General features: G+C 43.0%; 1 protein-coding gene across 2 annotated transcripts in view; it reads right to left on the bottom strand.

Annotated features, from left to right (window-relative positions):
- Positions 1-18,428, bottom strand: part of LOC121381874 — a 63,685-nt gene that overhangs the window by 24,620 nt on the left and 20,637 nt on the right. For both annotated transcript variants that reach the window (XM_041511262.1, XM_041511261.1), the window contains exons 3-8: positions 13,634-13,801; positions 6,570-6,657; positions 4,155-4,354; positions 3,527-3,836; positions 2,854-2,970; positions 528-661 (exon numbers count right to left, since the gene is read on the bottom strand). In XM_041511262.1, coding sequence (XP_041367196.1) covers positions 528-661; positions 2,854-2,970; positions 3,527-3,836; positions 4,155-4,354; positions 6,570-6,657; positions 13,634-13,763 — 979 coding nt within the window. In that variant the 5' untranslated portion in view covers positions 13,764-13,801. The remainder of the gene's footprint in view (positions 1-527; positions 662-2,853; positions 2,971-3,526; positions 3,837-4,154; positions 4,355-6,569; positions 6,658-13,633; positions 13,802-18,428) is intronic.

Genomic DNA, 18,428 nt, shown 5'->3' with positions numbered 1-18,428 from the left:
GAGAGAGAGAGAGAGAGAGAGAGAGAGAGAGAGAGAGAGAGAGAGAGAGATTGAGAGAGAGAGATTAATGGTATCTAACAGACACGGATGAAGCATTCCATTTCTTACATATATATTCTGAAAAACTGAGGTTTGAAATACATACGACCGAGTCATCGTGTAGGAGCAGCCAATTGTATGTCTTTAAATTGGTAACATATGTGTGTTACTCCTATGTGATTTCATAAATATGCTATATGTTCTGGCCAACATGTGTCTTATGCCAGGCCAAAGTTGGCCAACTTTCTGCTCACACACCTTCTACGACTGTCCAGTTGTTAGTCTGAGCACTCTTACAACTCGATTCTTGGCGTGTAACCCATTAGTTGTTAATCTGAGCGCACCCGTCTTAAGTCGGGAGTTGTGGTAATTACAACGCCACCGTCGAGTTGGCCAACTAAGTGCTGTCAGTTGACAACCTGATCCTAGCATAATAAATACACTTCGTTTGCATACTAGACGTAGCTGCCTGTAGTTACGCGGTTTACCTATTATTTCTACAGCTCCTAGAAGACAAAGTTCGATGTATCGTTGATTTTCTTTCTTTGATTCATGTTGAGGAAGCTTTCTCTGAAATGTTGATTTTTTGTCTACCGTTTTCAAACTCTGTAAGCTCATTTCTCTGTTAAAAAAAAGGAGAAAGCCATCAATTCAGAGTCTTCAAACTCAATGTATCAAACCACAATTATTAACTTTATCTATTTCCGTGCTTCTATTCAATTGAAGTAACAGTTTATGTGCACTGGCCTGATCACACACTTAACTATCTCAGTCTGCTAAATACAAATTCAAAAAAAGAAGTTTTGTTTAACGACAACACTAGAGAACATTGATTAATGCATCATCATCTATTGAATGTCAAACATTTGATAATGCAGGGAAAACCCAAAACATTTTTCTATTAGCAGCAAGGGATCTTTTTTTACATGCACTATCCCACAGACAGGCCAGCACATACCATGAACTTTGAAATACTAGTCGAGAGGCACTGATTGGGACGGAAAAAAATCAATGGGTTTCCAGTACAGTGGACGAGAAATCGGTTTAGTGAACACGTCGCAACTGAGCTGTGGTCATACTTTGGACCAGCCTTGGTGATGTAATGGTTAAACTATCAGACGAATCGCCCTCGGTAGTATAGTGGTTATGCCATTGGTCTTGTGGCTGGTAGGTACTGGGTCCGTATCCCACCTTAGTCAATAGGGAATTTTTCATGCCAGTACCGGCTCCAGCTCAGAGTGAGTGCACCACTTGGCTCAATGGGTAGGTGTAAGGCCACATACACCGAGTTTCACCCTGTTCACAGGAGCAATTATGGGTGTGTTTCCCGAATGTATGGCCCCACGTGGAAGATGTTTACCCGGCATCCACTGCAGGTTCCGTGTACCCTGGGTTCCAGTGTTACCGAGATAGCTCAACTGACAGGAAGCATGGAACGCGTCCCTGCCAAGTAGTCCTATACTAAATGGGAAATACTGCGGCTTCACCATTTATCTCATCAATCACCATCCATGTTTGTAATGTCAAAAAAGTTACAGTTATTGTCCGAGTGTTAAATGTTTGTGGCGTTTTAAAACAAATAAAAACATATAATAAATAAAACATCGGACGTACTGTCAGTAAGTACTGGGGTCACATCTAGATACTGGCTATCATGTGAACTGAGTTTTAATGGCTCATTGACATATTGTATGGTCATTACACTAATGTCTGTCTCATTAACAATTAATCACTAACTACTATTCTTGAAAGAGTAGTCTTAATTATTGAGGACAATGTGCCTGAACATTAGTCGGTTAATAAGAACCAAAACAACAAAAGCACAAGAAGGAATAACAACACATTCTTGATAGGATCCAGTGCCGGTGTATGAACCTCAGGGATGGATCTAAGATTTATTATGGCAGGAGGCACAATTTACAAAGAGGGCACTTACTAGAATGTCGATTTTGTTTCCTTCTGGACACGAAGTAGAATGTAATATGTGCCAATTATGGAAGTACTTTATTGAATGAGCCACATAGTACCGTAACCCTGCCACTCCCCTACGTTTCTTTACTGTATTATTCATTTTTATGAAGTTTCTGGTCAAAATTGGTATACAGGGTTAAAAGGGTTAAATTTTGCCCCATTGTATTTCCTTGTATGAAAATTCTAATTATATAATATATTCTACTTGGCCATAAAGAAATATTAATATTTGCCTGCGTTTACAATTATACGTATGTTGTTGTGTGGGATTTTGGGGGTAAACCATATATATTCGTTACAAGTACATTTGGGATTTTATTACGGCATCCCAAAACCAAGCATAATCATTGAGCAATTGCAATGGTACCTGTTGATCTTCATTATGGGACGTGTCAAGTCACTTTTCTAGATCCGCGAAATTGGTTTTGGAAAAAGATTTGGATATTGTTCTACATTAAGGAAGGTTTCATTGACTTACTTCCTCAGAATGTCCCTAGCTTTCTCCTTTTCTCCCCGTCGGTGGGCACATTGAGCTATTTCTCGTTCCAGCCAGTGCACCACGACTGGTATATCAAAGGCCGTGGTATGTGCTATCCTGTCTGTGGGATGGTGCATATAAAAGAGTAGCCCATGAAGTGGCGACAGCAAGTTTCCTTTCTCAATATCTGTGTGGTCCTTAACCATGTGTCCGACGCCATATAACCGTAAATAAAATGTGCTGAGTTCGTCGTTAAATAAAACATTTCCATTCTTCCTTTCTTCTCCTTTTCTAAATCCGCGACATTTGATTTAGGATAAAGATCTGGATATTATTCTACATTAGAGAAGGTTTCATTGACTTACTTCCTTAGAATGTCCCTAGCTTTCTCCTTTTCTAGATCCGCGACATTTGATTTGGGATAAAGATCTGGATATTGTTCTGAATGTAAGCTTGCATCAATCACAACCTTAACCTGCCCACTGCAAAACAAAACAGAAAAAAACTAAAACATCATCACGTCATTACAACTTTATCAAATGGTGTCTCAAGCCCCATTATGAGAGGGTCCAGTGAGAGTTAAAATTTCAGAAAAATGTTTAGAGTTAACTTTATGTGTGGCGTTAGTTATGATATTGTAACGGAAACTTTTGCCTACGTCTCAGTTTACCAGCCGCACAGAAGACGTTGTCGAAGTCAGTGCTACATTATCGAATCGCGTGTGTGTGTGTGTGTGTGTGTGTGTGTGTGTGTGTGTGTGTGTGTGTGTGTGTGTGTGTTTGTTTGTTTGTGCGTGCATATGTGTGTTTGTTTGTGTCTGTGAGAGAGAGAGAGAGAGAGAGAGAGAGAGAGAGAGAGAGAGAGAGAGAGAGAGAGGAGCGAGTAACATTGATAGAATCGGAGACAAAACAAGAAAGATAGAGAGCAAGCGAAAGAGACACAGAAACAGAGTTTGAGAGAGAAGAAAAAAACAGTGACATACAGATAGACAAAAAGAAGGCCTATTATTATTATTGTCACAGTCAATACCCTACTAACCTAATAACAAAATAAAGTCCCTCTACTGGATTCGTTTGCTTTATGATGACGTCCTCGAACTTGAGATTGCTTTTCACAAGACTCATGGCCATCATCTTCTTATACTTGGGCTGCCAGTGCTGAAACAGCGGGTAGTTGTCGACGAAGGTCTTCTTTTTTTCGTATTCGTGCGCCTGGTAGGTAAGCAGCGACCGGTTGTACAGGTCACGATTCACAACGAGAAGGTGCGTCAGTTCGTTGGCGATGATCGTAGCATTCCGGACCGAATCGGTCCTGATCAGTGCTAGCTCGCCGAAAGACTTACCGGCGGCTGTTGATGGTAAAACAGAAATATCAGTTCATTAACTGTAGACACCATCTATCTATCTATGTATCTATCTATGTATGTATGTATCTATCTATGTATGTATCTATCTATCTATGTATCTATCTATCTATGTTGTTGTTGGGTTTCTCTCTCTCTCTCTCTCTCTCTCTCTCTCTCTCTCTCTCTCTCTCTCTCTCTCTCTCTCTCTCTCTCTCTCTCTATATATATATATATATATATATATATATATATATATGTTTGTCTCTCTAATAAACTCACCCCATATCTACCACACTAATTTCTTAAGATTAGAAGTCTTACCTATTCTGCCGATGTAATTTCCGTACTTGGTTCTGTCGAGATTCTGCACTGAAAGTCCCTTGCCGATATTCAGCGGCTTCATGGCGGAGAACGACGGCTTCTTCTCCCTGACCCTCACCCGAACGTCGTCCTCCGGGTCTTCATCGTACAGGTTCGTGTTGATGTAGATAGCAACACTACCCGTGAGTATGATGTAAAAACTGAAAATAGTAACACTACCCTTGAGTATGATATAAAAACTGAAAATAATAACACTACCCGTGATAATGATAGTGAGCATGATATAAAAACTGAATATAGCAACACTACCCGTGAGTATGATGTAAAAACTGAATATTGCAACACTACCCGTGAGTATGATGTAAAAACTGAAAACAGCAACACTACCCGTGAGTATGATGTAAAAACTGAATATAGCAACACTACCCGTGAGTATAATGTAAAAACTGAAAATAGCAACACTACCCGTGAGTATGATGTAAAAACTGAAAATAGCAATACTACCCGTGAGTATGATGTAAAAACTGAAAATAGCAACTCTACCCGTGAGTATAATGTAAAACTGAAAATACAAATATATATACTACCCGTTAGTATAATGTAATACTGAAAACAGCAACACTACAGGTTAGTATAATGTAAAAAATGAAAATACAAATACTGCCCGTCAGTATGATGTAAAAGCTGAAAATACAAACACTACCCGTGAGTATGATGTAAAAACTGAAAATAGCAACAATACCCATGAGTATGATGTAAAAAGTGAAAATACAAACACTACCCGTGAGTATGATGTAAAAACTGAAAATAGCAACACTACCCGTGAGCATGATGTAAAAAACAAAAACGACAACACTACCCGTGTGTTAACAATTAAAATGCAAATACTACCCGTGAGTATGATGTAAAAACTGAAAATACAAAGACTACCCGTGAGTATGATGTAAAAACTGAATATAGCAACACTACCCTTGAGTATGATGTAAAAACTGAAAACAGCAACACTACCCGTGAGTATGATGTAAAAACTGAATATAGCAACACTACCCGTGAGTATAATGTAAAAACTGAAAATAGCAACTCTACCTGTGAGTATGATGTAAAACTGAAAATACAAATATATATACTACCCGTTGGTATAATGTAATACTGAAAACAGCAACACTACCGGTTAGTATAATGTAAAAAATGAAAATACAAATACTGCCCGTCAGTATGATGTGAAAACTGAAAATGGCAACACTACCCGTGAGTATGATGTAAAATCTGAAAATAGCAACACTACCCGTGAGTATGATGTAAAAGCTGAAAATACAAACACTACCTGTGAGTATTATGTAAAACCTGAAACTAGTAACACTACCCGTGAGTATGATGTAAAAACTGAAAATAGCAACAATACCCATGAGTATGATGTAAAAAGTGAAAATACAAACACTACCCGTGAGTATGATGTAAAAACTGAAAATAGCAACACTACCCGTGAGCATGATGTAAAAAATAAAAACGACAACACTACCCGTGTGTTAACAATTAAAATACAAATACTACCCGTGAGTATGATGTAAAAACTGAAAATACAAAGACTACCCGTGAGTATGATGTAAAAACTGAATATAGCAACACTATGCGTGAGTATGATGTAAAAACTGAAAATAGCAACACTACACGTGAGTATGATGTAAAAACTGAATATAGCAACACTACCCGTGAGTATGATGTAAAAACTGAAAATACAAATACTACCTGTGAGTATGATGTAAAAACTGAACACTGTAAAAATATCCGTGAGTATGATGTAAAAACTGAATATAGCAACACTACTCGTGAGTATGAAGTAATAACTGAAAACAGCAACACTATCGAGAGCATGATGCAAATAGGAAAAGAACATCACTACCCGTGTAGCACTGGCTAGAGCGAGAAATAGCCCAATGGGCCCACCAACGAGGTTCGACCACAGACCGACAGCGCATCAGGCGTGCACTTTACTACTGGTTAGGCTAGCAATGTTTGACATCCAGTAGTCGATTATTAATAAACCAATGTGCTCAAGTTGTGTCGTTAAACAAAGCAAACTTTGTTGTTGAGGGAGGGTGTGTCACTTTTAACGTTAAAGGGGAGTACCGTCCCTGACACGGTGTAGGATCGATCCCCGTCGGTGGACCCATTGGGCTATGTCTCGTTCCAGCCAGTGCTCCATAACTGGTGTAACAAAGGCCGTGGTATGTACTATCCTGTCTGTGGAATGGTGCATAAAAAAAGCCTTGCTGCTAATCGAAAAGAGTAGCCAATGAAGTGGCGACAGCAGGTTTCCTCTCTCAATATATGTGGTCCTTTACCATATGTCCGACGCCATATAACCGTAAATAAAATGTGTTAAGTGCATCGTTAAATAAAACATGAGAGCCTCACCAGTCTCCTTTCTCGCCCTGCCGTATGATGATATCGTCTCGGTTACACGGGGTGAATTGGCAGTTCTTCAAAATATCCAGAATGATTTCTGAAAGTCAGTAAATATAAACATAAAAATATAGTATGGCAGTAGTATTAGTACACAGTAGTAGTAGTAGTAGTAGTAGTAGTAGTAGTAGTGGTAGTGGTAGTGGTAGTAGTAGTAGTAGTAGTAGTAGTAGTAGTAGTAGTAGTAGTAGTAGTAGCAGTAGCAGTAGCAGTAGTAGTAGTAGTAGCAGTAGCAGTAGCAGTAGTAGTAGTAGTAGTGGTGGTGGTGGTAATAGTAGAATAGTAGCAGCAGCAGCAGCATTAGTAGTAGTAGTAGTAGTAGTGGTGGTAGTAGTAGTGTTAATAGTGTTAGTGGTGGTAGTAGTAGTAGTGATTAATATGTAAAATATAGTGGTGGTGGTAGTGGTGGTAGTGGTGGTAACAGTAGTAGTTAGTAGTAGTATCAGCAGCAGCAGCAGCAGTAGTAGTAGTAGTAGTAATAGTAGTAGTAGTAGTAGTAGTAGTAGTAATAGTAGTGGTAATAGTAGTAGTTAGTAGTAGCAGCAGCAGCAGCAGCAACAATAGCAGTAACAGTAGTAGTAGTGGTGGTGGTAGTGGTAGTGGTAGTGGTAGTGGTAGTAGTAGTAGTAGTAGTAGTAGTAGTAGTAGTAGTAGTAGTAGAAGAAGTAGTATTAGTGGTGGTAGTAGTAGTGATTAATATGTAAAATATTTGTTACAAGCTAACTCGAAAATGATCGATATAAAGGTATTAACTTCAAACATAGTATTATTGTTATATTAGAGCTGGAATCTTTGGGGCCGTTCAAACAATACGTAACGCTACTTTTGTCCAACTTAGACACCCTCCGTAATGTTATATCATACACTCCTCCAAATTATTACGTTTGGAGACAACTCCATCCCCCATCCCACCCTGCTCCCATTCACGAAAAGAAAAAAAAAACCCGTCAGCGATGGGTGTAATATAATTTGAACGTACTGTTTTGCGATTTATAATAATTATTGTGTGTAGACGTTTAGCTATAACTTCCTGCGTTTAACATTGTCGCCGTGACATAGCAATAAAAAACAGCAACCCAGAAGTACGTTACGTAACGCTGTTAAATACACCCACCCACCCCCTGTAACGCTACATAACGTTTGGACCTACACCCACCCACCCCTATAACGCTACATAACGTTTGGACCTACACCCACCCACCCCCTGTAACGCTACATAACGTTTGGACCTACATACACCCACCCACCCCTTGTAACGCTACATAACGTTTGGACCTACACCCACCCACCCACCCCTGTAACGCTACATAACGTTTGGACTTACACCCACCCACCCACCTCCTGTAACGCTACATAACGTTTGGACCTACACCCACCCACCCATCTCCTGTAACGCTACATAACGTTTGGACCTACACCCACCCACCCCATGTAACGCTACATAACGTTTGGACCTACACCCACCCACCCACCCCATGTAACGCTACATAACGTTTGGACCTACAGCCACCCACCCACCCCCTGTAACGCTATATAACGTTTGGACCTACACCCACCCACCTCCTGTAACGCTACATAACGTTTAGACTTACACCCACCCACCTCCTGTAACGCTACATAACGTTTGGACCTACACCCACCCACCCCATGTAACGCTACATAACGTTTGGACCTACATCCACCCACCCCATGTAACGCTACATAACGTTTGGACCTACACCCACCCACCCACCCCCTGTAACGCTACATAACGTTTGGACCTACACCCACCCACCCACCCCCTGTAACGCTACATAACGTTTGAACCTACACCCACCCACCCCATGTAACGCTACATAACGTTTGGACCTACACCCACCCACCCCATGTAACGCTACATAACGTTTGGACCTACATCCACCCATCCCATGTAACGCTACATAACGTTTGGACCTAGACCCACCCACCCACCCCCTGTAACGCTACATAACGTTTGGACCTACACCCACCCACCCACCCCCTGTAACGCTACATAACGTTTGAACCTACACCCACCCACCCCATGTAACGCTACATAACGTTTGGACCTACACCCACCCACCCCATGTAACGCTACATAACGTTTGGACCTACACCCACCCAATGTAACGCTACATAACGTTTGGACCTACACCCACCCACCCCCTGTAACGCTACATAACGTTTGGACCTACACCCACCCACCCCTGTAACGCTACATAACGTTTGGACCTACACCCACCCACCCCATGTAACGCTACATAATGTTTGGACCTACACCACCCACCCACCCCATGTAACGCTACATAACGTTTGGACCTACACCCACCTCCTGTAACCATAACACCCACCCATGTAACGCTACATAACGTTTGGACCTACACCCACCCACCCCATGTAACGCTACATAACGTTTGGACCTACACCCACCCACCCACCCCATGTAACGCTACATAACGTTTGGACCTACACCCACCCACCCCCTGTAACGCTATATAACGTTTAGACCTACACCCACCCACCCCCTGTAACGCTACATAACGTTTAGACCTACACCCACCCACCCCCTGTAACGCTACATAACGTTTAGACCTACACCCACCCACCCCCTGTAACGCTACATAACGTTTAGACCTACACCCACCCACCCCATGTAACGCTACATAACGTTTGGACCTACACCCACCCACCCACCCCTGTAACGCTACATAACGTTTGGACCTACACCCACCCACCCACCCCCTGTAACGCTACATAACGTTTGAACCTACACCCACCCACCCCATGTAACGCTACATAACGTTTGGACCTACACCCACCCACCCCATGTAACGCTACATAACGTTTGGACCTACACCCACCCAATGTAACGCTACATAACGTTTGGACCTACACCCACCCACCCCACCCCTGTAACGCTACATAACGTTTGGACCTACACCCACCCCCCACCCCCTGTAACGCTACATAACGTTTGGACCTACACCCACCCACCTCCTGTAACGCTACATAACGTTTGGACCTACACCCACCCACCCCATGTAACGCTACATAACGTTTGGACCTACACCCACCCACCCCCATGTAACGCTACATAACGTTTGGACCTACACCCACCCACCCACCCCCTGTAACGCTACATAACGTTTGGACCTACACCCACCCACCCACCTCCTGTAACGCTACATAACGTTTGGACCTACACCCACCCACCCCATGTAACGCTACATAACGTTTGGACCTACACCCACCCACCCCATGTAACGCTACATAACGTTTGGACCTACACCCACCCCCTGCAACGCTACATAACGTTTTGACCTACACCCACCCACCCCCTGTAACGCTACATAACGTTTGGACCTACACCCACCCACCCACCCACCTCCTGTAACGCTACATAACGTTTGGACCTACACCCACCCACCCCATGTAACGCTACATAACGTTTGGACCTACACCCACCCACCCCATGTAACGCTACATAACGTTTGGACCTACACCCACCCACCCCCTGTAACGCTACATAACGTTTGGACCTACACCCACCCACCCACCCCCTGTAACGCTACATAACGTTTGGACCTACACCCACCCACCCACCCACCTCCTGTAACGCTACATAACGTTTGGACCTACACCCACCCACCCCATGTAACGCTACATAACGTTTGGACCTACACCCACCCACCCCATGTAACGCTACATAACGTTTGGACCTACACCCACCCACCCACCCCCCCTGTAACGCTACATAACGTTTGGACCTACACCCACCCACCCCTGTAACGCTACATAACGTTTGGACTTACACCCACCCACCCACCTCCTGTAACGCTACATAACGTTTGGACCTACACCCACCCACCCATCTCCTGTAACGCTACATAACGTTTGGACCTACACCCACCCACCCCATGTAACGCTACATAACGTTTGGACCTACACCCACCCACCCACCCCATGTAACGCTACATAACGTTTGGACCTACACCCACCCACCCACCCCATGTAACGCTACATAACGTTTGGACCTACACCCACCCCTATAACGCTACATAACGTTTGGACCTACACCCACCCACCCCATGTAACGCTACATAACGTTTGGACCTACACCCACCCAATGTAACGCTACATAACGTTTGGACCTACACCCACCCACCCACCCCCTGTAACGCTACATAACGTTTGGACCTACACCCACCCCCCACCCCCTGTAACGCTACATAACGTTTGGACCTACACCCACCCACCCCCTGTAACGCTACATAACGTTTGGACCTACACCCACCCACCCCGCATGTAACGCTACATAATGTTTGGACCTACACCCACCCACCCCATGTAACGCTACATAACGTTTGGACCTACACCCACCCACCCCATGTAACGCTACATAACGTTTGGACCTACACCCACCCACCCCATGTAACGCTACATAACGTTTGGACCTACACCCACCCACCCACCCCCTGTAACGCTACATAACGTTTGGACCTACACCCACCCACCACTGTAACGGTACATAACGTTTGGACTTACACCCACCCACCCACCTCCTGTAACGCTACATAACGTTTGGACCTACACACCCACCCACCCACCTCCTGTAACGCTACATAACGTTTGGACCTACACCCACCCACCCCATGTAACGCTACATAACGTTTGGACCTACACCCACCCACCCACCCCATGTAACGCTACATAACGTTTGGACCTACAGCCACCCACCCACCCCCTGTAACGCTACATAACGTTTGGACCTACACCCACCCACCTCCTGTAACGCTACATAACGTTTAGACTTACACCCACCCACCTCCTGTAACGCTACATAACGTTTGGACCTACACCCACCCACCCCATGTAACGCTACATAACGTTTGGACCTACATCCACCCACCCCATGTAACGCTACATAACGTTTGGACCTACACCCACCCACCCACCCCCTGTAACGCTACACAACGTTTGGACCTACACACCCACCCACCACCCCCTGTAACGCTACATAACGTTTGGACCTACACCCACCCACCCCATGTAACGCTACATAACGTTTGGACCTACACCCACCCACCCCATGTAACGCTACATAACGTTTGGACCTACACCCACCCAATGTAACGCTACATAACGTTTGGACCTACACCCACCCACCCACCCCCTGTAACGCTACATAACGTTTGGACCTACACCCACCCCCCACCCCCTGTAACGCTACATAACGTTTGGACCTACACCCACCCACCTCCTGTAACGCTACATAACGTTTGGACCTACACCCACCCACCCCATGTAACGCTACATAATGTTTGGACCTACACCCACCCACCCCATGTAACGCTACATAACGTTTGGACCTACACCCACCCACCCACCCCTGTAACGCTACATAACGTTTGGACCTACACCCACCCACCCACCTCCTGTAACGCTACATAACGTTTGGACCTACACCCACCCACCCCATGTAACGCTACATAACGTTTGGACCTACACCCACCCACCCCATGTAACGCTACATAACGTTTGGACCTACACCCACCCCCTGCAACGCTACATAACGTTTTGACCTACACCCACCCACCCACCCCCTGTAACGCTACATAACGTTTGGACCTACACCCACCCACCCACCTCCTGTAACGCTACATAACGTTTGGACCTACACCCACCCACCCCATGTAACGCTACATAACGTTTGGACCTACACCCAACCACCCCATGTAACGCTACATAACGTTTGGACCTACACCCACCCACCCCCTGTAACGCTACATAACGTTTGGACCTACACCCACCCACCCACCCCCTGTAACGCTACATAACGTTTGGACCTACACCCACCCACCCACCCACCTCCTGTAACGTTACATAACGTTTGGACCTACACCCACCCACCCCATGTAACGCTACATAACGTTGGGACCTACACCCACCCACCCCATGTAACGCTACATAACGTTTGGACCTACACCCACCCACCCACCCCCTGTAACGCTACATAACGTTTGGACCTACACCCACCCACCCCTGTAACGCTACATAACGTTTGGACCTACACCCACCCACCCCCTGTAACGCTACATAACGTTTGGACCTACACCCACCCACCCCCTGTAACGCTACATAACGTTTGGACCTACACCCACCCACGCCACGGAGCGTTACGTAATATTTGAAGTGGTTGACAAAAATGCGCGGTTTTTTGTACTGATTTGGCACTGATGGTAGACAGCGATTATATAACTGTCCGAATGTCCGTCTAGCTCTAACAGAACAGAACGTCATTACACTCAGGAATACAAATATACATACCGGTATATAATATAACAGCCTCAAGATGACAGGATTTGAAAAACAATTCGTAAACTGTAAATAATGAAAGTCTAAGGAGGAACAGAAATATTTGTTGATATAGTTATAAATCTACACAAGTTTCTAACGGTGCCTATATTTTTACAATTAAAAAGCTGCTTAAATTTGTTTACATTTGGTCTTGTAAAATAAAGAGGATTCGGACGTCTACGCGTACCAATACCGCCCAGCGTAAAAAAAAATATCAAAAACAAAACAAGAACACACACATAAAAGCACGCACGCACACACACACACACACACACACCTACACACACACACACACACACACACACACACAAAACCCCTACGAAAAACGGCCCAAAAGCGCAAAAAAAACAGTCCCAAGTTCAGCCAGCAAAAGTTTCTCAAATGTTCGCTATTTGATTGGATCCCGACGTGGTCATTTGGTGCAACGTGGAGCGCATAAACCAGTCTAGCGGACGTTTTTCTGCTCGGTCTGGCTGAACTCGGCCCAGGCTAGCAATCGTATCATTAACGTAAGCGAACGCTCATCTTAACACAAGACACCCCCAAGTTCCTCACCTGGCCATTTGGTTTAACTAGTTTCGCGGACGTTTTTTTTTTTTTTTGCTCGGTCTGGTTGAACTCAGCCTTGGGCGGAACTAAGCTTCTAAAGCTAAATAGTGTACCTTCTTTGAGATCTTTGAAGAGTTCCGACTTTTTCCGAAACCAGTAAACGATTCGCTGTATTTCCTTTTCCTGTCTTTCCTCCGGCGGCTTCGTGACGATGCTGAGCACCTGTTCGTACAAGTGGGCCATGGCGCCCCACGAATTGTGAGCTTTACCTGGAGGAGGTCCTGCAAGTAACAATAAAACACGCCCATACTCAATGTAATGCCAGTGTCAGACTGTCAACTGTCACGTCGAAGTTGGCCAACTCGACGGTTGCGTGGTAATTTCCCCGACTTACAACGGGTGCGCAACTAACTAACTAATGGGTTATATTATATATATACGACGAGAATCGAGTTGTAAAAGCTCTCAGACTAGCAACTGGTCAGTCGTAGAAGTCGTTGGTGCAGAAAGTTGGCCAACATTGTCGTGGCAGTTGGTAGTTTGAGCCTAGCGTTACTCATCGTCATCGTTTGTTTGTTTTGTTCAACGACACCATTAGAGCACATTGATTTATTAATCATAGGTTCTTGAATTCAAGCATTTGGTAATTTTGACATATAGTCTTAGAGAGGAAACCAACTACATGTTTCCATTAGTAACAAGGGATCTTTTATATGCACCATCCCACAGACAGGATAGCACACACCAAGGTATTTTATATACTAGTTGTGTTGGACTGGCTGAAACGAGAACTAGCGCAATGGGCCCATCGACGGGGATCGATCTCAGACCGACCGCGCATTAAGCGATCGCTTTACCACTGGGCTACGTCCCGCCCTTCCTAAAGCTAAAACGGCAAGGAACGTTTATATGTATTTTATCAGTATTTATATACCACGTCCTTTGATATACCAGTCGTGGGTCATTGGTTGGAACGGCGGGGAAAACGGGTTCCATTGGAGGCAATCGATTCTGTGACTCGTCACACCTCAAGCGCTCTGCTACTGAGCTACATGACTCTTGGAACCTATTAAATCTGATATTAATTTATCTAAGCTTACTTGTGAATATTATTTGGAAAACAAGTAGTTCGCTAATTAATGCATACGTTGAGCTGGACATAAGGTACTATATTTATATACCAAGCTCAGAGACATAAAAAAGATGTAATATTTGATGTTTCACCATTCTTTTGTGAAGTGTTGTATAACCGCATTATCCTTTTTATACCTTGGGTTTAAATGAAAGCAGTGGACAATATTTCAAAATCTTAAATAACCGGAACTTGGGTTACGGTTATAGAAATATTTTGTCTTTCTTACTGAATTACTATCAGTTGATCGACTCATTACTTTTATCGTTGTGCCTAACATCTGGGAAGGATTTGATATGGGGTGTTGTGTTATAATTCTAAATGAACTAAAGTTTATCTTTGTGAAGTAAAGTGTTAAAGCTTGAATAGTGAATTTGGACTAAAGTCTTATGAACAAGTAAAAGAGCGCTCCAGACCAGGGCAAGAAGAATAATTGAGAAAATAAATCTGAATATGCTAGTATATTATAAAGATCCGTATAATAATTCAAAGTGAACAAAAGTTTGAATAGTGAACTTTGACCAAAGTGTTGTAAACAGGTAAGATAGGGCTTCTAGGCCGAGTACAGGAATAATTGAGAAACTAATTGTGATTATGCCACTATATAATGAAGATCTCTATAATAATTCGAAGTGAACAAAAGTTAGAGAATGAAAGCTTGAATAGTGAACTTTGACCAAAGTGTTGTAAACAGGTAAGATAGGGCTTCTAGGCCTGAGTACAGGAATAATTGAGAAACTAATTCTAATTATGCCACTATATAATGAAGATCTGTATAATAATTCGAAGTGAACAAAAGTTAGAGAATGAAAGCTTGAATAGTAAACTTTGACCAGCGTGTTGTAAACAGGTAAGATAGGGCTTCTAGGCCTGAGTACAGGAATAATTGAGAAACTAATTCTAATTATGCCACTATTTAATGAAGATCTGTATAATAATTCGAAGTGAACAAAAGTTAGAGAATGAAAGCTTGAATAGTGAACTTTGACCAGCGTGTTGTAAACAGGTAAGATAGGGCTTCTAGGCCTGAGTACAGGAATAATTGAGAAACTAATTCTAATTATGCCACTATATAATGAAGATCTGTATAATAATTCGAAGTGAACAAAAGTTAGAGAATGAAAGCTTGAATAGTAAACTTTGACCAGCGTGTTGTAAACAGGTAAGATAGGGCTTCTAGGCCTGAGTACAGGAATAATTGAGAAACTAATTCTAATTATGCCACTATTTAATGAAGATCTGTATAATAATTCGAAGTGAACAAAAGTTAGAGAATGAAAGCTTGAATAGTGAACTTTGACCAGCGTGTTATACGCAGGTAAGATAGGGCTTCTAGGCCTGAGTACAGGAATAGAAACTAATTCTGACTATACCACTGGACAATGCATTTGTGTTTCAAGCGTGCTGTTATGTAGAGAGCCAGATATTTCTGAGTCATTTAAATAATCAAAATGTAAAGAAAGGGAATCTTGAAACTATGACTACCTGATGTCAGCCATATTGGTATTTAAGTTTCTTTTGTTTAACGACACCACTAGAGCACATTGATTTGTTAATCATCCGCTATTGGATGTCAAACATTTGATAATTCTGACATAATATTATAGTCTTACATTTTTCCATTAGTAGCAATGGATATTTTATATGCTCTATACCACAAAAATTATAACATATACCACAGCATTTGATATACCAGTCGTGGTGCACATGGCTGGATAGAGAAAGAGCCCAATGGATATTGGTATTTCAACATTTGGTATAAATAGAGAAAACCCGTTGCCGTCACATAAAAAACCCCCAACAACAACAACACAACCCCCTCCCCCCAAAAAAAGCCCAACAATCCCCTATTCCCCCCCCCCCCCCCCCCCCCCCAATAAACACATGCTACTCCTATTTCAAGAGATCTGTTATATGCACTTTACCATACACGGAACAGAACATACCACCATCTTTGATTTATCAGACATGGAACACAGGATTGAGGAAAAACCCTTGTCCTCCGAGTGTGATCGAACCCCCGACCCATCGCACTTGAGACAGGCACTCTATTGCCGAGTCCACCCTGTATACGAGTTACCGGTGAATAAAATTCGTATGCAGTAATATAATAACATCCATACAATGTCTTGATATTTATCCAGGGGCGGTATGTACCCCATTGGTAAAGCACTTGCCACTTGCATCAGCATCGTCGTTGTCATCATCATAAAGTGTTCAAAGTTTGCTTTGTTTAAAGACACTACTAGAACACACTGATTTATATTAATCATTGGCTGATGGATGTCAAACATTTTGTAATCCCGTTAATGTCTGCATTAGCAGCACAGCAGACAGAACAACAAATACCACTGCCTATGATATACCAGTCGTGGAGCACTGGCTGAGATGGGGGGGAGGGTGAACACCAATTAGAGAAAAGGACCACCGAGTGGATTCGATCCTTCGACCAAAGCACCACGGGCGAACACTCTTGGTTGTGCTAGACTGCACACAAAAAAAACATGCAGTTAGGGAGAGCATTTTGGAATGTTGTGCATTTTATGAAGGAACTCCAACTATTTAAAAATAAGTCCTCTTTATATTTATGAGATTAAAAGCATCTGCATGTTTCTTTATTTTTAAAACATAGGTGAACATCTATGATGCAAGGGCTGGTATGCACTAATCTCAGCTGAAGATTCACAAATAACTGTGATCTTCTACCAATAACCATGTTTCGCTACACGTTTGATGTGACTTTTCGAGATAGAAGAAATCCTATATTTACTGCAACTGAGTATATGAAGATTACCATATTTTCACAAATTATTATTATTTTGTCTGCAATGTCTTGTAAACATTGTTAATTGTATAATGTAGGGAGAGACCTTAATGTAGACAATGTATGTTAGTCAATCCCTAACGTAAATATAAACGATAATAAATATTATTTTTAAATGTTATCATTTACAGATGCACACCTCACTCCAAGAACATATCGTTTATCAGTTTAAAGAAACATTCTGAGACTACTACGACATGCACCCTATGAGCCCAACACATATTTATATCTCTTAATCACTCTTCACAGATGTGTCAATCGCCATGAAAGTCAAACTTGATCTGTAACAGTACATGATACATTTCGGAAACGTATTTGTGGTGTAGACGGGCGGACCAACAGACAGACATACATACAGACATATAGACAGACAGACAGACAGACAGACAGAATAACGGAGATGAAGCCAATAGTGCCCTCCGGTTGGACCGGTAGGGGTCTACAAACACAACCAAAACTACTGTTTTGATACACTAAAGTCACTGTCGTCAGCTACTTTGTGCAGTGTTCAGGGTCTTACCCTCCTGGGGGCAGGGAGGGGGGGGGGGGGCAGCTGCCGCCCAGAGAATCTATACAAAAAATTCACTCCACAGGCAGGATAGCACAAACCATGGCCTTTGTTGAACCAGTTATGGATCACTGGTCGGTGCAAGTGGTTTACACCTACCCATTGAGCCTTGCGGAGCACTCACTCAGGGTTTGGAGTCGGTATCTGGATTAAAAATCCCATGCCTCGACTGGGATCCGAACCCAGTACCTACCAGCCTGTAGACCGATGGCCTGCCACGACGCCACCGAGGCCGGTCCGCTATAAGAAGATCGTAATGGTTAACAGCGCATTTCCATGTCACGTAAACAGAATAACTGGAAGAATTAATATAACGTCATGCAAAGCAGCTTAAATTAAAAGATATAAAGAATACAGCATACAGTATTCTACGTTCTTAAACAT

The sequence above is a fragment of the Gigantopelta aegis genome, chromosome 9 (assembly GCF_016097555.1).
Source record: "Gigantopelta aegis isolate Gae_Host chromosome 9, Gae_host_genome, whole genome shotgun sequence".
NCBI classification, from domain to species: domain Eukaryota; kingdom Metazoa; phylum Mollusca; class Gastropoda; order Neomphalida; family Peltospiridae; genus Gigantopelta; species Gigantopelta aegis.
The sequence above is the reverse complement of the archived record's forward strand: the minus strand, read 5'-3'. Positions and strand labels throughout refer to the sequence as shown.